The sequence below is a fragment of the Ananas comosus genome, linkage group 15 (genome assembly GCF_001540865.1).
Source record: "Ananas comosus cultivar F153 linkage group 15, ASM154086v1, whole genome shotgun sequence".
Classification (NCBI taxonomy): Eukaryota; Viridiplantae; Streptophyta; class Magnoliopsida; order Poales; family Bromeliaceae; genus Ananas; species Ananas comosus.
The window spans coordinates 7,096,564-7,119,642 of record NC_033635.1 but is presented as its reverse complement, the minus strand read 5'-3'; the positions used below and the strand labels follow the sequence as shown (position 1 = coordinate 7,119,642).

General features: G+C 37.4%; 1 protein-coding gene across 2 annotated transcripts in view; it reads right to left on the bottom strand.

Annotated features, from left to right (window-relative positions):
• The window catches only part of LOC109721444 (heterogeneous nuclear ribonucleoprotein A/B), a 43,174-nt gene that overhangs the window by 11,959 nt on the left and 8,136 nt on the right, over window positions 1-23,079 (bottom strand). For both annotated transcript variants that reach the window (XM_020249088.1, XM_020249089.1), the window contains exons 8-9: window positions 18,763-18,817; window positions 137-213 (exon numbers count right to left, since the gene is read on the bottom strand). In XM_020249088.1, the coding sequence (XP_020104677.1) occupies window positions 137-213; window positions 18,763-18,817 (132 nt within the window). The remainder of the gene's footprint in view (window positions 1-136; window positions 214-18,762; window positions 18,818-23,079) is intronic.

The following is a 23,079-nucleotide window of genomic DNA, read 5'->3' as shown; positions in this document are numbered from 1 at the left end:
GATATTACACACGTTTAACAACAGCTATTATAAACATAAGATAATTTCAAACAGCCAATTAACAACAGTATAATTGACCAGGTAGAACACAGTAATATTATGCATTAAAAAGAATAGGCAAGAATTTGAGAGCTACCTTAGGGGTAGCGCGATCAACAACTACAGTTGAACCTCCAAGTTCATGAGTTTCTGTCATTATAGTGTCAACAGATTCTGTACAAGCAAAAAAGCACATCATATTTCAGTTTCTAAGAACACACTGAGACAAGAGTAACCAATCAGCAGAAAGGTAATTGAAAGATTGTCAAGTACAAAACAACCAGATTTGTTGCAGTCAAATTAATTTAGAGGGAATATAGCGGCCTTACAGAATGCTTACATTAATAATAAACATACATAAAAAAACTTTTATACATAAATATGTGCATGTATGTTCAGAATGTGCATGCACGCTTTAGGAAGTAGGGGTGGTCGGTGCTCCGACCATTTCACTTGCAAGATGGGAATTATAGCAACAGCTTCATGGAGTGTAGCAGCACAATAAGCGGCATGATTTCTGCTCATTAAAGGGATGTTGGGTTTCAATGCACATTCAATGAATGACAAGGTGTGCATATCTAAGCACATTCATATGTATGCGAGTACGACATTATCATCAAGCATTGATTTTGGTTAACCAAGCAGCAGTATACAGCATATCCAACAGCTCATTAGAACCCCAGCATAGTGGTTGGAAGCTTTGCCTAGCTTAGGAAGGTATCCATAGGGGTGGAAACGAGCCGAGCTCGAGCGAGCTTATCTCAGCTCAAGCTTGGCTTGAAATTAATTTCGAGCCTAAATTTAGGCTCAAGCTTGGCTTGAAATTAATTCGAGCNGAAGATGAAAATGTAATATATCAAAGATGTAAAAATAGAATGTAAAGTAATAGCTAGATGTATCTCTCTTTATGCACTTGTATGTACACTTGTGTTACTTGCTCTTGTTGTATTGCACTCTTTGTGCTTCTCTCCTTGTTGGATCGCGTATGTATTGAATTATTCCTGGGCAATTCTATGTACATGATCTTACCTTTGAGCCTTGGGCGGACAGGGGAGGTGCTGTCCGTCCGGCGTCTGTTCGACGCGCTCGAACCGGACCAAATTGGTAGCGGTCTCGGGGCGTGACACTAGGTATCCATCACTAGCATCACGTCTCCCAACAAGCAAACATATTGGTATGGCTCACCAGGATACTGTGAGTCTGTGAGTAGTAAAAGAAGCATGGAGGGGAGAAATGGAAATGTGGCAGAAGAATGAAATCGCCTGGAATTTTCTTATTAGTTTCTTTTACGTTACATTATGAAAGAAGAATATCAAGTAAACATCTTGGCCAAGGATGATGCCCCTCATGTGCAATTTGCATCCTCAGAAGATAATACACTTAATAGTCTCTCAATGTTGTTGATTTTATGGAAATTATGTACGATAGTATGCAAACTTACTAATAAAAAAACGTCTAGGGAGACTGTGGTACAAAGGTAGCCCTTTTAGAAGTAGGATTCTACGAGCCTACAAAATGTATCACACCACTGGCATGCCAGCGTGACTTAGGAGGATTAGACATTTTCGCGATGGCACGTTACTGTAGGCACCCAGCCCAAGCTTTGCCCAACACGTTTCTAGACCCACCTTGATGCCATGCGGTGGCAAACAATCCCACTTTGTCATAATATATAGTGATAACAACTAGCAGCAGAGAGCACACACTAGGAGAAATCCTCAAATGAAAACGCCATGCAAGCCATGCTTATCCAAGTAAATCAACTTAAATGATTAATCCATATTGCATTTTGAGCACACATTGAAGTTCTGTTTGTGCTGAACCCATTCAAAGGGTTCAAAAGGTAAGAATATGTTAGTGAAATTTTGTGTCTTTGGTTACACATAAAGTGATAAAACAGGGTGGTAAAGAGTTTCTGGACCAAAAAATAGTTTTATGCTTTCTTGATTCAATGTAATGTAAAGTAATTTGAATGCATAAGAAAGTTTTTTACTTTCCCGTTGAAGTGCCCTATCCATTTTTTACTAAAGAAGAGCGGAATCCATCCCAATCAAAAATTTAGCACGAGTCCAGCGAAGTCTGTACACTACTTCGTGAGGAAAAGTCATGGACCACATGGATCTACAATATATAGTCTGTGTTAGATTTATTTATCTAATATATAATGAAAGAAAAACAACAAAATATTTTTCATTTCTTTCCCCAACCACAGCACTCCTTTTCCACTGAAAACTTTTACTCCAAAAACTATTTCCCTCGATTAACATAGAGCACCTGAAAAATGAAATAAATTTTCATATTTTTTTGATATCCTTTAATTAGTTATCAAACGGTCTCAAAATTAACAATTTTAATAGCCAATGTAATGCATTTGTAAGTTTAACAGTGTAGAACAATCCAAATCCAGTGAAACTTTGATAGAAAATTTGTTTCACTATTTAAAACAAGATCAGTACTTCTAATCTGAAATTTAGGTTTTCTATTATTGTCTGTATAAGATTTTTATTTTCGACTGTTCATTTTGAGACTACTCGTTCTAAGGGTAAATGATGTCAAAAAATCATGAAATTAGTTTCTAGATACTTTCAATAGTGTAGATCAAGCCTAACGGAGCCGGTCGTCGAATCGGATGTCCCATCATCAAAAACAACTCGATAGCACGGAGGCCTTGATGCTATCGTGTTAGTATTCTAGCCTGATTCTATATATATACGTATATATTATACATACATATACATATATAATACATGGTGACACCCCAATAGTCCCCACATCAAATGGGAGCGGGATTGTGGTCGGGTATATAAGAAACCACAGACTCTAATAATAATAACTGGGCAAAAGTATTTTGGGCTAATAGTTTGGTCCCAATGAGTTATTATTGCTACCGAGCCGAATTTTATATTTGGTATCGAAGCTAGTTCACCGGCCGAAAGTGTGAGGGGGGGCTCACATTGCCTGATGATCTTGAACTGTGTGGGCCTCATATTGCCAGATGATTTTGGACTGTGTGTTAGACTGACGAGGACGTCAAGGCCTAAACGAGGGGAGTCTGTAACACTCCAATAGTCCCACATCAAATGGGAACCGTGTTGTGGTTGGATATATAAGAAACCATAGACACTAATAATAATAACTAGGCTTAAACATTTTAAGCTAGTGATTTGACGAATTATTATTGCTAGCAAGCCGGATTGTTATATACATGTACATATATGTATATGTTTATGTACAAATACACGTATATGTACGTTTACGTATACGTATATATGTGTATATGTATGTACACATGTGCATGTACATATACGTATTTGTGTGTTTGTAGATACATACATACATACATACATACATATATATAGAGAGAGAGAGAGTTGAGCTGAAATGCCATCGGTAGCAAACGGACTCCGTTGCCACTCATTTGTTTTCGATAATGGAGCCTCCAAATCGACGATCGATATCGTTGAACATGATCTATACCACTTGAAGTATCTAGAAACCAAATTTCAAATCATTTCGACATCATTGACCTAATGATCAAAGGGTTTCAAAATTTGTAATTTTAATAATCGATGTGAGACGTTTTCTCGTTTAACGGTATAAAGATATCCAAATCAATTGAATTTTGGTAAGAAAATTCTTTAAACTATTTAGAACAAAATCTATACTCTCGATCTTGATTGCAAGTCTCCTATCATCACTTTTTAGAGGATATTTATTTTCAGCCATTCATTTTTGCATCCACTTGTTGGACAAGAGAACAATATCGAAAAAGTACGAAATTTGATTTCTAGATGCTTCAAATGATATAAATCATGTTCAACAGTGTCGATCGTCGATTCGGAAGCTCCATCACCGAAAACAAATGGATGGCAACGGAGCCCGTTTGCTACTGATAGCATTCCAGCTCAACATATATATATATATATATATATATATATATATATATATATATGCTACTATACTATCAATAGTACCAAGCCCTTGGACTAGAGTTTCTGCGCCGTTGATGAAAAGATTGTGCGGTTAGGATAATTGTTCCCAGTTAAATTGATAGTGTCCCCTAGGTTGAGTGGGTGGTTGGTTTAATAGTATAATCTAACAGTGTGAAATGATCAAAGGGTAGATCTAACGGTAAAACTCAAAGTACCAACGGTTGATACTATTGATAGTATAGTAGCCGGACCTATATATACTATATATATATATATATTATAGAGAGAGAGAGAGAGAGAGAGAGAGAGAGAGAGAGAGAGAGGACTACTATGCTTCTGGAAAGCACGGAGCCTTCTGTGCTTCCGAGGTCGTTTTCCATGTTGGCGACTTTCGAATCGTCGATCGGCTCCGTTAAACTTGATCTAGAGTATTGAAGTACCTAGAAATAAATTATGCGATTTTTCGATATTATTTGCCTAGTGAACGAAGGGTTCAAAACAACGGCTAAGAAATAAAAATCTTAATAAAACGTGATAATAGACATTAAAATTTTAGATCAAAGATATTGATCTTGTTTTATATAGTATAAGAATTTTCTATCAAAATTTCACGGATTTGAATATTCTAAATAACGTTAAACTTGCAAACGGCTCACTACGGCCATTAAAATTATTGATTTTGAGCCCCTTCGATCACTAGGCAAATGATATCGAAAAATCATAAAATTTATTTTCTAGGTACTTCAAATACTCTAGATCAAGTTTAACGGAGCCGATCGACGATTCAAAAGTCGCAACATCGAAAACGACCTTTTAGCACGAAAGGCTCCGTGCTTCCAAAAGCATAGTAGCTTCACACTATATATATATCTACTATATATATATATATATATATATATATGTGTGTGTGTGTGTGTGTGTGTGTGTACATATACTAGTTATAGTGCACGTGCCATGCACGTTACATTTAATTAAATTTAAATCTATATTTTAGATTTAAATGGTTATTGGTGGTATGAGTCTATTTATCAATTGATTTTTTCTAACTTTACTTTGTCTCCAAATAAGTTTTATATATTTTCACTTTAGTTATACTGTAAATATTTTTCATATGTGTTTCGTAACATACAAATTTTTTTAATGCGTACCCAAATTTTAAAATTTTGAATTAATTTAAAATTTTAAATTAATAAATTCAGATTTAAATTTATGAACAAAATTCAAAATTTGAAGTTTATTTTGACTCTATAATTTGCATATAAGTAGTTATTGGAGAATAAATCTTTTTATCAACCAATCTATCTTTCAAACTTGATTTATTTCTAAGTTAGTTAATTGTTTTCAATTTTAAACAGTGTTAATAGCCCCAAAATTTAAAACTTTAAATTAATTTCAAATTTTGAATTAAAATATAGATTCATGTTTGAAATTATGAACCAAACTTAAAAGTTAAAGTTGATTTGATAGGCTTATTTATTTGATAGGCTTATTTTTAAATCATTCTATTTTTCAAACTTAATTTATTTTTAGTTAGTTAATTAAGATGCTCTTAGGAGCACGGAGACCTCCGTGCTTCTAAACCGTTTTCGATTATGGAATTTCTGAATCGACGATCGGCTCAATTAGACTTGATCTAGCGTATTTGAATTTTCTAGAAAATATTTTTTGCGGTTTTCCGATATCATTTACCTAGCAATCGAAATGATTTAACATCAACAATTGAAAATAAAAATCCTATAAAATGTGATGATATAGCATTAAAATTTTCGATCAGAGATATTGATCTTGCTGTAAATAAAAGAATTTTCTATCAAAATTTCATCTAATTTGAATACTTCTACACCGTTAAACTTGCAAACGGTATACATCAACTATTAAAAATTGTCAATTTTAAATATCAAATTTTAAATTTAAGACCAAATTTAAATTTGAAAGATATAAAATATCAAATTTAAAATTTAAACACTAAAAATATCAAATTTAAAATTTAAACTTTAAAATTTAATTTTAAATTATAAATTTAAATTTTGAGATTATAAATTTTAAAAATTTAAATTTATATTTAAAATAAAAATCTCTCTCTCTCTCTACCATGGGGGGTGGGAACAAGCTTGTTCTCTCTCTCTCTCTCTCTCTCTCTCTCTCTCTCTCTCTCTACCTGGGTGGGAACAAGTTGTTCCCACCAAGGATTAAAGTGCCGTGGCACGGGGTCGTGCCGGAAACTTGCTGGCACGGTACGGCACGGTGTGTGCCGAGCCGTGCCGATGCGTGCCGGTCAAAAAAATTCTTGCGTGCCGACACATAATAGCATGAAATATTTATTTTCTTTAGCAACAAAATATTCAAACTATTTATTATGTCTTTTTATCACATCTTTTGAACTTTATTGAAAAAATTGCTTGCTAATTTAAAAAATAAAAGGTTTTGAACTGTGCCATTGGCACGGGGTCTGTATCGTGCCGGTATCTTGTTGGCACGGTACGGCACGGTGGATACGGCCCGTGCCGACGGGCACTTAAAACCTTGGTTCCCACCCATACCCGGTATGGGTACATGGGTGGGAACAACTTGTTCCCACCCACCCATTTGGTATTTGGGTACAAAAGGGGGGATAACCCTCTTATCCCCCCTCTTGTACCCAATCCAAACACACACTTATAGAACACGTGAAGAAAATTCTACTGTAGTAAAAATTTGAATAAGTATGAATATTTTTTATGTTTCCGCAAATGGAATGCAATATTTTTTTCCACTAAAAAATAGGCCTGACAACAATTATTTTAATTGTCATCTCAAATCAACATAAATTTGTGCATCACATTTATCCAAAAATTTATAATAAAAACTTAAAGGGAAGTGCAGTTAGGATGATAGTGGTTCCCTAGGGTTGAGTGTGTGGGTGGTTGGTTGAATAATATGATCTAACGGATGAAAATGATTAAAAGGGTAAATCTAACGGTGGAAAAATTGATAGCACCAAGTGCTCAGTGCTATTAGAAGCACTCCAGCCAAACTCTATATATATATATATATTTATATAAATAGTATAAAGCTAGAATACTTCTAGAAGTAAATAGAGTCATTTACTTTCATATCATTTCCGACATTAGAAATCTAAATCAATGATAAGCTCAATTAAATATGATCTAGACTATTTAAACTTCCTAAAAACTAATTTCACGATTTTATTATATCATTTTCCTAGTGATCAAATGGTGTCAAATCCTTCTTATATCAGCCATTAAAAATTGTCAATTTTTGAACCACTTGAAAACTAGGCAATTGATATCAAAAACTGATAAAGTTTGAAACCTAAAATAGTCCAAATGCCCTAGATCATATTTAACGGTGACGATTGTCAATTTGGATGCCCCATTAGCAAATACGATGTAGAAGTAAACGGCCTCATTTTTTTTTCTAAAAGTATTCTAGCCACCCTCCCTCCCTCCCTCCCTCCCTCTCTGTATATATATAGAGAGAGAGTTAGGCTTGAATACTTCTGAAAGTAAACGGGACAGTTTCTTTATGCATTGTTTGCAATAATGGGATATCCGAATTGACGATTAGCACCACTAAACATGATATATGTTATTTGAACTTAGGTTTCAAACTTCCCAATTATGATCATTTGTCTAGAATTCAAATGGTCTCGAAATTGACATTTTAGTGGCTAATATAAAGTGAACTTAGGTCCACTTGGCATTGGTAAATGAAGTCGAAAAATTACGAAATTTGATTTCTAGAATGTTTAAATAGTGTAAATCATATTTAACAGCATCATTTTTCGATTCAGATATCCCTTGGCTGGAAACAACACAGAAGTAAACGATTTAGCTTACTTCCAGAAGTATTCTTGCCTCTTTCTCTCTCTCTCTCTCTCTCTCTCTCTCTCTCTCTCTATATATATATATATATATATGAGTAGAGCTACTATACTATTATGAGTACTGAAGTGTTTGTACTCATAAGTTGTTTTCAATGATAGAACTTTCGAATCTACAATCTATATCATTAACAGTGTTTGAAAAGGCACGCCTGAGGCGCGCGCCTCAGCACCTAGGCGCGAGGCGCGTGCCTCAGCGCCTCAGCAATAGCGAGGCGAGGCGCTATTGTGGAGGCGCGCACCTCAGGCGAGGCGCGAGGCGCACATAAGGCGCGCACCTCGCAAGATTTAATGTTATTGGGTTTTGGATTAATGTTATTGGGTTGTTGGGTTTCGGATATAAATGTTATGTTTTAACCAGATAAGATTATTAAAAGATCCTAAAAGAAACCTAAAAAAACCCTAATGAAATCCATCTACTGCCATCTTTCCTTCTATCGCCCTCTCCGCTCCCTCTCGTGTTCTCCTATCCCTTCTCTGTCCGTGGGCTTCCAGCAAGCATCCTCAGCCATCCTGGCAGCAGGAACAAGCAAGGAGGAGCAGCAGTAGCAAGAAAGCAAGAGTAGCATCAGTTTTTTATTTGCAGCGACAGCAGAAATAGGAGCAGCGGCAGCAAGCAAGCAAGAACCGGCAGCAATCAAGTAAGTATTGCCTCTTTACTCCAATATTTTTCTTTTCAATCTGTTTTTTAGTTATCTTTTTCAGGATGTTAGGTATTTGTGAGATTTTGTCTTTTTTTTCCATATGTTTTTATTTTTTCATTTTGATTGCATTTTTATTGATCCAGTGCTTTTCTTTTGAACATGTTTTTAGTTTTTTTTTTTCATCTAGGTCTGTTTAGTACAGATTCTAAATGTATAAGCTATGTTGACAGCTTATAGAATTGTCTTATATACTATTGAATCATTTTCAACTTATAGAATTGTATTAGTGACAGCTTAACAATTTGTATTATTATTGTATATACCTACATCATTCATAGTGACGGAAAATGATTCATTAATTATGTTTCCTGCAACAATTCCTTGCGCCAAAGCATGAATTTACTCGCTTAGAGCATATATATGCAGGTGGCCATGTTGTAAATTTTTTGTTTCGATTGCATATTTGTTGATTTATTGTTAATTTGTTATGTGTTGCATTGTTGATTTATTGTAGATTGATAGAATGGATCATGAAGGACACAAAAAGGATCCTGCATGGAAATATGCACGTTTAAAGGATCCCGGCAATAGAAATGATGTAATATGTAATTTTTGTGAAAAAATAACAAGAGGCATTTATAGAGCCAAACAACATATTATTGGTGGCTTTCGAAATGCAAAAGGATGCCCAAGATGTCCACCTCATGTCCACGAGGAAATTAAAGAGTTTATGGATAAGAACGAAGCGGCAAAGGAGAGAAATCCTTTGATGGCTGATTTTGATTTAGTAGAGGGCTTAGGTGATGAGGAAGATGAAGATGATACTGAAGAATTTAAATATCTTGGAAAAAGATGTCGAAGAAGTGGGAGTGTTGGAAGTAGTAAGTCAGTAGCTAAAAAACGTAGTCAAAAGGGTCCTATCGATGTATATTTCGCTCGTGACACGGAGAAGGTTGTTCAAGAAAGAAAGGAGGGAAAACTAAAGCAAACCACAATAAATAATGCATGTAAAAGAGCCGTGACTTTGATGCTCGAAGATATTGGAAAGATGCCGAAAGTACAAAGAACCATAAAAAGAGTCGTGACTTTGAATAGCTATATTTATAATAGCACAGGTGTGGTGAATATGATGAGACATTTCACGGGCCAAAGGGAGTTGCTTAGGCCTGGCATAACAAGATTTGCCACTGCTTTTCTCACCCTTCAACGCCTACACCGTCAGAAACTTAACTTGAGGAAGATGTTTACATCTGAAGATTGGACCAAAAGCAAGTGGGCAAAACAACAATCGGGCAAAAAAATTACTACCCTAGTACTGATGCCCACGTTTCGGACCAACATAATAGATATCCTTAAAGTTTTCGGTCCACTTGTTCGTGTTCTAAGATTAGTTGATGGTAAGAAGCGACCTTCAATGAGATACATCTATGAGGCCATGGATAGAGCAAAGGAAGCCATTGCAAAATCATTCAATGAGGAGGATAAATATAATGAAGTTTTCAAAATAATTGATAACAGGTGGGAATGTCAACTCCATCGCCCATTGCATGCTGCTGCTTTTTATTTGAATCCCGCGTATTTTTACTCAAATCCAAATATTGAGCAAGATGAAGAGGTTATGTCGGGGCTATACCAGACGCTGCAACGATTGGTTCCAAGTATTGAGGAACAAGATAAAATAAGTGACCAATTAAGCGTATATCGTAGAGCATCCGGCCTCTTTGGACATGACTAAGCAATCAGGCATAGAAATTCAAAGTCGCCAGGTATACTATTACTTGCATATTATTAGTTTTCTTAATTCTTAATTTCTAAATTCTTATAGAACTACAAAAAGCAAAATTTAATAATTAATTTATTGTTTTATTCTATGAATCTATGTCAACAGCTAAGTGGTGGAGATCATACGGATTTTCTACACCAAACTTACAAAAATTTGCTGTTCGAATTTTTAGTCTCACTTGTAGTGCATCTGGGTGTGAACGAAATTGGAATGTGTTTGAACACGTAAGTTGTAAAATGAATGCATAGGAGGCTAAGTTCATATGATTTATTATCTTATACTGCAAATAATATGCTTATTCATTGATTTCATTTTTTTTTCCAGCTTCATAGCAAAAAAAGAAATAGGCTTGCGCAACAACGCTTGAATGATTTGGTATATGTTAAATATAATAGAGCACTCATGCGTCGGTACAATTTGCGTGATACCATTGATCCCATTGTACTAAAATGATGTTGATGATAGCAATGAATGGTTGACTGGAGTGATGGATAGTGATGGAGAGGGCGATAATGAGAAAGGACTAGTTTGGGAAGATGATACTTTGACATGGGGTGATGTTGCTTGAGCTGCTGGGGTTAATGAGCCTAACCATCATACACGGTTTACACTGTCAATGAAAGGCCTTGAAAAAGGAAAAGGAATTGAAAAAGGAAAGGAAATAGAAAAAGGAAAGGGAATTAAAAGAGGAAAGGATAAGTTGTCGTCATCTCGACTGTCTTTCTCCATCGATGAAGAGCCAGACTGGGTTGATTTTGAAGATACAGAAGAAGAAGAGGATATTGGGAATGAACAATCTGAAGAAGAAGAAGAAAATTATGGCGATGCAAGCGAAGAGGATGAGGATGAGGATGAGGACGAGGATGATACTTGAAGAATGACCAAATGAAAACATTGGAACCACAATCACTTCTAAGTTTTAAGTTGAAAGTTGAAATATATTTCTTTTAACTTGAGAACCTATATGCATGTGTAGTTATTTTATTTTTGTATGGTTATTTTAGAGTTTTTTTGATGTAGAACACCAAATTAAATTAGTCTTAGTAAATGTGCGCCTCGCCTTCTTGAGGCGAGCGCCTCGCAGTGCGCCTCGCGCCTACGCTCCAGGAGAGTCTTGCGCCTTTTTGCACTTCGCATCCAAAGCATTTGAAGCAACTTGAAACTGAATTTCATAATTTTTTGAAATTATAATAGAATCCATGAAGCGGCTATAAAATGAATGGTCAAAATCAAACGACCTCCTAAAAAAAGTGGATAAGGTTGTTCAATTCAAGATCCGAGTTATTGATCTTAATCTGAATAGCGAATATGTAGACCTGGAAATTTTTACAACAATTTTCATAAAGATGGGAGACTCGGATAATTGGACATTTTTCACGAAACAAAAATCGCCACTCTCAAGATTAGACAGTGCCGAAGGTCATGAAATAGACTTTCGAGCAACTTAGCAAGATAAAATGATGTTTCGAACATATAGTCTGACGAGAGCAAAGTCTAGAAAACAAAGTTTTTATTCAAAAAGGCCGACATTTCATATGTCAAATTGCGTGATTTCACAGATGAAAGAACTTATGAGCGAAACACACTTGTAAATGAGTTTTGAGCAAGAAACTGTGAACTAGAGAGGGCCAAAGTGCAACTATTACAAAATGGGAATTTGGGAAACAAGGGTAACGTGCAAAGAGGTTATCATTTTATGTGAAAATTCTTGGAGTTCAAGCAAGTGGAGGGGCTCATAAAAAAGTAGACTCGCAAAGGGACGTTTAGAATGAAGTTTCATGAAATTCAAGAATTGTTGTTCAAAATTGCACAGACATAAAGATGAGATCTTCAAATCTGATGGAGAGTTTTCTTGCAAAAAACACAACATTTTATGTGCCAAATTGCACGAAATTTTATTATAAGGTGTTACTGTGCAAATAACACACACTAAGGAGTTTTGAACGAGAAACTCAAAAGCAGAGAGACAAAACTGCAATTGTTGCAAAACCATATAAATGGAGATTAGGGTTTTCTTCACCCTTCTCTCCTTCCTGCCCTCTCCTCTCCCCAGGCACCACCCATCTCCCTCGTCACCATCGCCGACCTCTAGCAACCCTGCTCCAGCCGACAAAGCTCCAGTCAACCCTATTTTTTCTCTCCCTCCCTTTCCTAACTTGCTACCAAAGCTATAATGGTCGGCCTTGCCGGCCCCGAACTGCCGCCACCGCCGCCATCCTAACGGACCTACAGCGACCTTCTCCGGCACTACCCATCAGCCCCAAAGCTTCCCTAAGCCCAAATCTAGCCAGAGCTCAAGAAAGTGAGCTTCATCTAGATCTAATCGATCCGGCGCCGCCGCCGCTCCCAACTGCTGGGCACCAGCTCTCTGGCATTCCCTCCGCCAAACTCCACCTCCCCTGGCCGACACTGGCCACCCAAAGCCACGGGAGAGTAAGATCACTTTCTGCTATTCCCTATTGCTGCAGCTAAAGCTACTCCTAGCAAAGCCTTTCTATTCAAGCCACCCCCGCCGCCAATGACTTCGGTAAGGAAGCACCACACTCTTGACCTCTCCGATACCCATGCTCACCTTGGTGTTAGACCTAATTGTTGCAGTGAATGTGTGCAGGTTGTGCATTCTGTGGACATCCCATTCCGAAGAAATGTTGTTCCAACTTCGTCATCTGTAGCCGTTGACGCTTTGGATCACGAGCACAACGTCCAGAGCCTCGTTGCCCATTTCAATGCTGTTGGTCGGCTTCGAAATTGCAAAGCGACGATAAAAGCCTAAACTCAAAATTTAGTACTAATAGCATAATTATTTGGTCGTATAGGGTCCTTTGCACAATTGTATGTTGTGGCTGCTTTGGGTAGTGTTAATTAGTTGGGTTCGACCCCTTGGATTGATTATCCTAAGTTTGAAAATCGTTTTGAAGCTCGAATGGGGCTTTAGACGCTTAAATCGACGAAATTGATCATAATACGCAATTTCGGTTCGAAATTCGCGTAAACATCATTGTAGCTATCTTTGGACATTGTCAAGCCTTCTTGGCTGGGTCGACCTCGTTGTTTTGTGTCCGATGATAGTAGAAGAATCGTGAAGGATATCGATGCTGAAAATAGCACTTCCACAACCCGAAATGGCCTATCTCCGATCTTGAGATCCCTTTCAATTGCACTTTGCATACGGCTGGCTTCCCCGGCACCTAAATTGGTGCATTTCGAGATAGCTGATGAGATGATGAGACGCATGGTGTGGTTCAAGTCTCTTCGTGGACCGAAATGTCTATTTTTGGGAATTTACATAATTTTCGACGAAAATCAGTAGTTGGAACCAACATTCTGGTTAAATTGTTGGGTCAGATGTGCATGGTCGAGCTTGTTGCTAGCTAGAACCCCGTTGTAGTTGAATTCTGAGTAGGATTGACCCTCAAGATTGATCGTGGTCCTTTGCTGCTCCTTCGTCGAAAATGACAACTTCAGGACATAACGGGGCGAAAAGTCGTCGTTTTGACGACACTGCTTGTGCATGTAGGCTTCGAAATTTGTGGGAGTTGTTCCGAAGGGTACTCGCTGGTCAAAATTAATAGCGAGAGCGCGTGTGATGTCTTTTTGGTTCCTATACCAAAACTGGTGTACGTCGGAATCCATTACGACCTAGTTTAGTGGTCGTTGCCTCCGTTGTCACACTACGGTACCATTTGGTTCGGGTATAAACAAGAACTAGCTATTACAGAGATAGGTACAAGTATGGGGATAAAAAAAAGTGTTTGGATGAAAATTGGGTTGTTCCCGGGGATAAGAAAAATAGCGTTTGGATAGATAATATGGAATAAGAAAAATATTAGGTAGTTTTATATAGAAAATGGAGGTGTTGGTGGGGATAGTTATAACCGGTTATTATAGGTAACCGAGAACTACTGTTCTCCGGTAAAAAATTAGTGTTTGGGTATAAAGGGAGGGATAAGGGCTTATCCCTATCCCTATCCCCTTGCCAAACGGTGCCTATATGTGTACGGCTATCCCAACACTTACATTGGAGCGTTTGGGGATACCGTAGGGGATTCTGACACCTGTGTGTAGATGCATGGTCAAGAGGGTAGTTAGTGTGGTGACCCGTGTTGGTTTCGGAAATCCTTTCGCAAAAACAACGCTTTAAACGTGTTGCTGTCGACCGATAGCTTGTTAGGGCTGTTTGACATGTTTGTGGTTGGTCAGGTCCAAGTGATACTTAGTGGTCGTGGACTGGGACGAGTCGTGGACTGGGACGAGTCGTGGACTCGAGTGCTTTAGGGTATAGGTGGGTGCTTCGATCCGAAATGGTAATGTAGTCACTAGTCACTTAATCGATTTTCCTTTCCTAAACTTGTTAGACCATGATTCAATTCATTTGCTTCTATCTCGCATGTCATTTATTGCTTACCTCTCATGTTGATATATCTTGATTATTTCGTAGATGTCGATTATATATACATGTTTCATTGCTTTGTTAGATTATATAAGATGCAGAGCCTCTTATAATATTGGACACATATGATATTAGACCTTGTTGGGATTCGCTTAAAACTTTTTAGGAGTTTTCTCGGTTGTCTGCCGATGTTGGACACTATTGTGATTGATCATGTTGCATTTGACATCTGATGCGCATTTTGCGAACACTGGTGCAGCGGTCTAATCCATCCAGTGGCTAAAGGTGTTCTTTTTCAGAAAAGTGGTTAGAATCCAACCTATTAGTCTAGATCAGTTAGATATGGTTGCGCCAACAGCTTAGCGCTTGCCCAAGATCCTTTGAAAACGGACAGTGCGATTGCCCAAGCTTCTATGATACTAGGCAGCCCAATATCCTATGACAATGGGTGCTGATTGGGTTATTTGTCATTCTGCCAGTTGGTTGATGCATAGTCGTATATCATTATCTCACAATTGATTAGAGAGTCTCCCAATATCCTATGATAGCGGGCAATGATTGGATAATTCGGTGAACTTTTGCTTTATGAATTTATAGCAATGACCCAAGACATCTTGTGATTACTCACATTACAACACTTGTGTAGGTCAACTTTATTGTCTTGACACATGCCATGATTTTATCTGTATTATAGTGGCATTGCTCTACCACAGTTATGTTTGATCATACTACATTGATATCATGCCTTTAACTGTTCTAGCTGCAGTAGTTCTTAGTTCATTATTAGATTATGATGCAGCTACCCAGATTCTTATGATCATTATATGTATGCTCTTACTTATTGTAGTTCCTTATCTGTGTTGACAAGTATGGCTTGCCCTTGACTGCTCGTTGTACTAACTGGAAAATATTTGATATGTTTCTCACACCCTATTTTTACAGATGGCTTAGGTGATAAGATGCAGGACGTTGAGTGAGGCTTACGCCTAGATAGAGCTGATTAGCTAACATCAACCGGATCGTAGTTCCCATTTATTTCTGTCTGCTGATTATTCTAAATTCTTGTTATCTCTGATTGTTGATCTATTCTGTTGAATTAATAGTTGATTAGTAGTGATACTAAAATTGTATGATTCTAGTTTTAATTTTAGTTACTTCCTGCTATTATAATAAATAGTGTAGGATGTGTATACAATCTTTGTTTAGGTCTGTGTATGCTTTGTATCCCGACGTCGTGCACGTACAAAGGAGCCTTTATCCGTGTGGACAAAGAAAATCCCGTGCGTGTGGCGAATCTGTCGCGCCCTAGGCCAAGTTTGAGATCTTTTTGAAATGAGGTTCCGCCGCATCTGATTAAACAAAAAAAAAAATCTAGTGCTTTTCAAGAAAATACCCTTTCCAATTGGGCTCTGGGCGTTACAAAATAGAATTTTTATAAAAAATTCAACCGATTCCAATTCTTCGACACTGTTAACTAGGACACATCCCATACCGACCATTAAAATTGTCAATTTTGACAGCTAAAACCATCCTTGACAAGATGGGGGGTCAATGGCATCCCTAACTGATATGTTTTATTCAAAGGAAATATTATGTGTTACCTGCCAAAAAGTGCCTTATATACCTTACTGGACTAACATATTATGAAATATGCATATAGTATTAGTCTTAACTCTTACCAAGGAAATACAAAAAGATATATCGCATAGTACATTTTGGAAGCGTTGTTTGTTGGACAACCATCTTCTAATGCCTCGCCTTGGTGCATTAAGAAAGATTCTGAAATACAAAACTTTATTTTCATACTTTTACCAATATTTTGCTGCCTGGCAAACAAAAATCCCTTGATTTTTTATTTTTTTTCCTTTCACAAAAGTCATTGTCCATACTTCAAAAATAATATCAGATTATTCCATTAATAATTTTGACTCTTATCTGGCTATTTCTTTTCACCTTTACAAAGCTCCTTATGAAACTATAGGAAAGAGAATCAAGCGTACTGTCATAATGTTATCGGCTAGGGACCTAAACTCTAGTAAAGTGATATGATAAAAATTTCACAAGGACTAAGTTCAAAATAAAATTAAACCATTAATTGGATCTTCAAATACTCACTAAAGATGCTCATTGGGATTTCTAGGGAAAGGGGGGGGGGAGCTCAGAATTAAGCGATATATTTGAAAAGATGAAAAATTAGGGACTTTATTGAAATTATAGAAAATGTCAAAAGCCTGTTTATAATAATATATATATGAAACTTACAAGGATAAATTATTGTCATCGAGATCGTGCAGAACCAACTAGGGGACTGGAACTCTAATAATATGATATAGAGTTTATGAGGACAAAGTTGCAAGATAAAAGTCAAAACCGTTAATGAATATTCTTAGGTAGTATTTGCTTGGAGAATTCCTATCCCAGGAATAGGATGAAAATCTAAAAGAGTGTAGTAGTTAGATTAAATATCCCTATTACGTTCGAATGGGAATATTGGATGCTTCAGTAACCATAGGGATAACATTGTTCCACTCCTAACCGCAGTATTATTATCCCTATTAATTGGGCAGCCCATGGGCACTTTTGGGCTACCTAATTCTAGGCAGGGATTTCACCATTTTCTAAAGTGTTTGTTAAGAATAGTAACGATCCATGTTCCAAAAGGCGGTATGTGGCCGCATATGCAATTCGGACTAACAACCACACCGCGTATATAATATGCAATACAATATGCGGTCACCGCATATGAAGCCCGCGACCATATATGCGGCCACATATTCGCCCCATATGCAGCCGCATATGCGGTAGGCGACCACATATGTGGCATTTTTTTTTTAAGATGGGATTAAAAAACAATGTTGAATGAGATTGTTTGATTAATAAATATACATATACATATCTATTTTCATACAAGTTTAGTTAATAGTGATGCATATAAACACAATTATCTTTATATAAATATAATCTAACTATCTATCTTCTTATTTTAGTAGGTATTATTCCTAATATATCTAATAATTATGTTTATAAATATTAGTGGATAATTTTGAAGTTATTAGATGTTATTATTTATTCTTTTTAAATATTGGCCTATCAGATGATGTGAATGATAGTTTATTGAAAAAAAAACTATTATTTTTCATAAAAGTTTAGCATACTGCATTGTAGAACATTGATTTCTGTTTGACAGTTTTTACAATGTTGCATTGAAATTCTATTTATTTCTCTACTTAATAATTAAGAGTATATTACTAATTATTAGTTTAGTGGTACATGTGTGCATATGAGGTCTTGAAATTAATTATTTCAATTTGTGAATTCTGAATTATTACTTTAGTTATTTAACTTTGTTAGAAAGAATTTATTTTTTTTAATACCTATAAATATTTTTTAATATTTTGATAGCTGGAGTATATATGTGTCTGGAAATGCGCTGGCATACACGACATATGCGCTATGCGGTGGGGAACCGCATGAATTTCGCATACCGCATTTTAGAACATTCGTAACGAAATCTATCCTTATGCCCATTATATTCCACATGCAAACGCTGTCTTAGATTCTGAAGTATCAAGATGCCTGGTCAGAACCTCTGTAAAGGAATACTTAGAATTGAATGATTTATACGAAAAGATGAAAAATGAGGGACTTTCTTGAAATTATATGCAAAGACACAAGCTTTTTATAATTGCATTTTATACTATTCCGCTGAGTTCTACTGATATTAAAGGTCATTATATTTTTCTATTTTGTACCATCAAAATATCAAACTAAAGTAAGGTGGTGGTATGTTTTGTATTCAATTCTTCATAAAATCTAGTTATAACAACTACGTTCTCTTAGATAACAAAGGGCACGCAATTTTTCTAGCTTTACCAATTCAAAACAACATCATGGTAAAAGCAATTAAATAGAATTATGACTATATGTACCTTATGAATAGATACATCACAGTAAAACCAACAGCCATATTCATAGTTAACAAGACAGCATACTCATATACCTAAACTAGCAAAAGTAATAAACCAATTCCAGGACATAATAGTAAAACCAAAAGCAATATTCATAGTAAACAAGGCAGCATGCTCGTATACCTGAACTAGCAAAAGTAATAAACCCAATTCCACGATGCCCCTTAGAGTCATGATCCTACATATGCCAAAAAAGAGGAGATCATTTGCCTGAGCTAGGTTCAGTATGCAGAACATTCGTTCGAAATTGAAATAATATCATTTTGATTATATTCAGTTATGCAGAACATTTATTCGAAATTGAAATAATATCATTTTGACTATACTCTATTACTGTACAAAGAAATTTTTAATTATTAGATACTAGAATGCATGGCAATCCCTATACTATCCGAAACTGTGACACGGCGTTCTAGTTTTCACTTGGACACTTCAATTCCTGAGGTTTCACAAATATTGCACTTCAGTCCCTCGCCATCAAAATTTCTAATTTTCTCACAAAATAGCCATACGATGATGACCTGATGGTGTTTGTTTCCATCTTCTATAGGATACTCATTTATATTTATAGCAGAATTTCAATTTAATATTTAGTAAGATTTTAAAAGTCCAATTGGAGTTTGGACCTTAATTCCTCTTTCAGTTCTTTGTTGGGCTCTTGGACCTAAATTCCTCTTTCAGTTCTTTCAGTTTGTTGTTAAAAGGTTAGGTAGAATTCCTTATGTCAAGGAATTCGTTTCACTATTCTAAATAAGCTCAATTGTAGCTATCGCAGTTTTGAGTTATGAATGGATGAAATTTTTGGAAATTAGGCTTTACGTAATTATCCTCTCTCTCTCTCTCTCTCTCTCTCTCTCTCTTTCTCTCTCTGGCCTGGATTCACCGGTATTCTTCTTCTCCCCCTACTCTCTATATGCATGGATTGGCCTAGCTTCCTAACTCTCTCTCCTTCTTTATATTCTATTTTATTTTTAAGCAATTTGAAGTTCTTTCTAAACTTTGGATTGCATCAATTGATACCAGAGCTTATAAAAGATTCTAAGTGTGAGAGTATACTGTTTTTCCATCTGACTTCATCCTTGGTCTTACCTATTTCTCCTTGTTTTCTTTCTTACTCTACCTAATATACTCTCTAATCTACATCACCATATCTTGATGCGAAAACACAAATGATTGTCACAAATGTTGGAATTGACCATCAATTGGTGAAGGTGTAGCATTTGCTTAGACCCAACAATCGTATACATCTCGAGGACGCGATGGTTTAGGAAATTGTAAATCCTATATATTTCGTGGGATTAGTTTTTAGATTTCAAATAGTTGTTGGTTAAGAGATTACTCTCTCTCTCTCTCAAAGATCTCTCTCTCTAAAGATCTCTCAAAGATCTCTCTCAAAGATCTTTCGCTCTAAAGATCTCTCTCTCTCTAAAGATCTCTCTCTGTGGGCTGAATTGGCCATTATTCTTCCCACTTTCTTTCTCCAAGCGTGGATTGGCCAAGCTTCCTAAATGTAAGGAAGTGAATTCTCGAAATCCGAGAGTTGGACTTCGCTCAGAATCGACTAATTGTCGAGTGGGTATACTTCGGAAAGGCCGAAGGCGTCAAAAAGTGCATTGGCGAGGGCCTCGGAGAGCAAAAGAATGGAAATCTGCAACTTTGCAAATTTTGCTCTCGGGGACCGATCCCTGGTGGGAGAGATCGGTCCCCGTAAGCTGAATGTGCGGCAGAAAAGCTCTGCGCGCGATGTTTGCTCTCGGGGTCCGGTCCCTCGAGAGGGGACCGGTCCTTGAAAGTCCGGTCCCTCAAGCGAGGACCGGTCCCCGTACGCTTAGAAGCTGGCTCAGAGCCTCTGCCCGCAAGAGTTGGTCTCGGGGACCGGTCCCTTTAGGGACAGACCGATCCCCGAGCACGAAAACTGCCCAGTCTGGGCAGTGTGAGAGAAGCAAAGTGGAGGGGCTATTATGCAATTGTTGCATTAGTTGGGGGTATAGAGGGGAGATCACTCTCCCTCTCTCATTTTCACACCCAACACACACTCTCTCTCTCTAAACTCTCTCTCCCTCTCTCTTGAAGTGAAGAAGGAGAAGAAGGAAAGGAACGAGAAGAAGGTGGAGAAGAAGGAGAAGCAAGCTAGAGAAGGGCTTTGGTCACCTTCTTCTTCCTCTCCTCACCATTGGAGCAAGCTTGGAGGTAAGCTTTTGAGCTCAACAATGGTAGACTCTTAGGGCTTGGATTTCTTGCTCTAGAAATGGTTTGATTAGAACTCTAACATGCTTAATAGATATTTAATGCTTAAAGCTAGAGATTTGTTGGGGCATTGTTGCATAGATGCAAACCTAGGGCTCCAAATTGGGGTTTTGCTTAATAGTGAGGTTTGATCTCAATTGATTGCATCTAAACCTAATTGCTAGGTGTCTAAACGCGTTGGCGAAGACGGATTGACGATTCGTCGGGTCATTGAAAAGTTATCGGCAAAACAAGACCGATTGGGCTTCGTTTCCTCCTCGGAGGCCGAGACGACATCGTAGTAAGTGCCGAGAAGCGTTCCTAGAGTCTTGACATCGTCAAAAGGTGGGTGGTGTCATCCCGAAACAACCGGATTCCTCTCTATGTCTTAGCACACCATGATTTTTGCATCTCTTGCATGTTGCATTGTAGGATTGCATTGTTTTCCATTCCTTATGCTTTCTAATTGATATCATAGTGCGAATTGAATGCTTGGTATAATGGATAGATAAGGATTGGGTCTTGACATTGAATCCTATAATGTCGGGGAAAAGAGATGGACTCGATGGTTACCTAGTGACATAATGAGTGCCACATGATTGATAAATGAACAGAACGAGTGGCATATAACTTAATGTAAAGTGACACTAGTGGATTGTGAACTTAGGAATAGGTGGATTCCCTAGTGATGACTCGTTGAGCAAGAACATAGTGTAGTTAAACACTTGTATATGGACATTAGGATAGGTGGATTCCCGAGTGATTTCTAGCCCTAACTAATAGGGTATCCTCGAGTTGAGAGGATTGGATCATACTCACAGTCTATTTATACTTGTGGTGGTCGCGCCACACAAGTCGTCGTGCACTCCAGAGTTTGGCGCGAGAGGGGCAGAGATGATGTCCCGCAAACGATCCCGGGTTTGAGAGCGAGGTGAGTCTCCTTACCATACGGGATGGCAAGGTGAGTCGTGGGCGAACCCGAGGGACCGCCAAGGATTGAGTAAACAAGAGAATAGCACTGTTTATTGAACATTTGCTTATTGGACATATTGGCATGTTAGTAGAACTACTTACTATATGATGTATGCATATAATACTTGTAATTGGGCATAGTAGCGTAGTTTTCTTGCTATGTCATTTACAGTTTTCATATTTATCTACCTATCTATCTGCTTTTGCCGACTCGGACCTAGTGGGGAGATTGGCGGAGTCGGCGGCCGAACCCACTAGGAACTATGGACAATAGTTCTCACCCCACTTTGTTGCAGGGCCTAATTCAAGCGCGCAGTGCGAGGATCGCGGCAAGGGTATTGCGCCCGAGCAGTAGTATAGTAGCCTTCCTTTTGCATTAGCAGCACCTATGTATATGAGTGGATTATGTAGGCGAGGAATTGGAGAGCTATTGATGTATTTTGGTGATGATCTAGTAAACATGTATCTATTTTGGAAAAGATGTAAATGTAACTCGAGGTAAATGAATGCAATGTGATGTAATAGCTAGTAGATCTCTCTTTTGTTCACTTGTATGCACATGTGACTCTTGCTCTTAGTTGTTGGCACTTGTCGTGCCCTTCGTTAATTGTGTATGTATAGAATTTCTATTCCTGGGCAAATTCTTGTACATGATCAGGTTGTTTAGCCTTGGGCGGACAGGGGAGGTGCTGTCCGTTCGGCGTCTGTTCGACGTGCCCGAACCGAACCAAATTGGTAGCGGTCTCGGGGCGTGACACTAAATCTCTCATTCTTTATCTTATATTTTATTGTAAGCAATTTGAAGATTTTTTCAAAATTTGGATTTGCATCATGTATATTAGCTACTATTTTTTGAGCTCTCTTGCAGCTTAACTCTTAAAGATCAATCAAAGAGAGTATGAATCACTAGCCTTAAAATTGGAAAGAAAGCTCTAAAATCGTAGTTTATTTTGGCATCCTATCAGCCTTACTAGTTTGAAACATTTCAATTGACCATGTATAAAGTTAATGAATCACAATTTGATGGACATATCATGCTCAATGGTTACTGAAGTTTATGCAGGTCAGAACTCAGAAGACAGCAATATGATGAGCATTACTTAAACAGTACGATCCAGCATCAATTTCTAATTGGCCTAGCTTACCAACGAACTCAACAACTCAACAGGTAAAAGTTATCCATAATCTCTACAACGTAAGAGATAACAGCTATGCAGGAGCTCTTCAGCTCAAAAGGTAAAA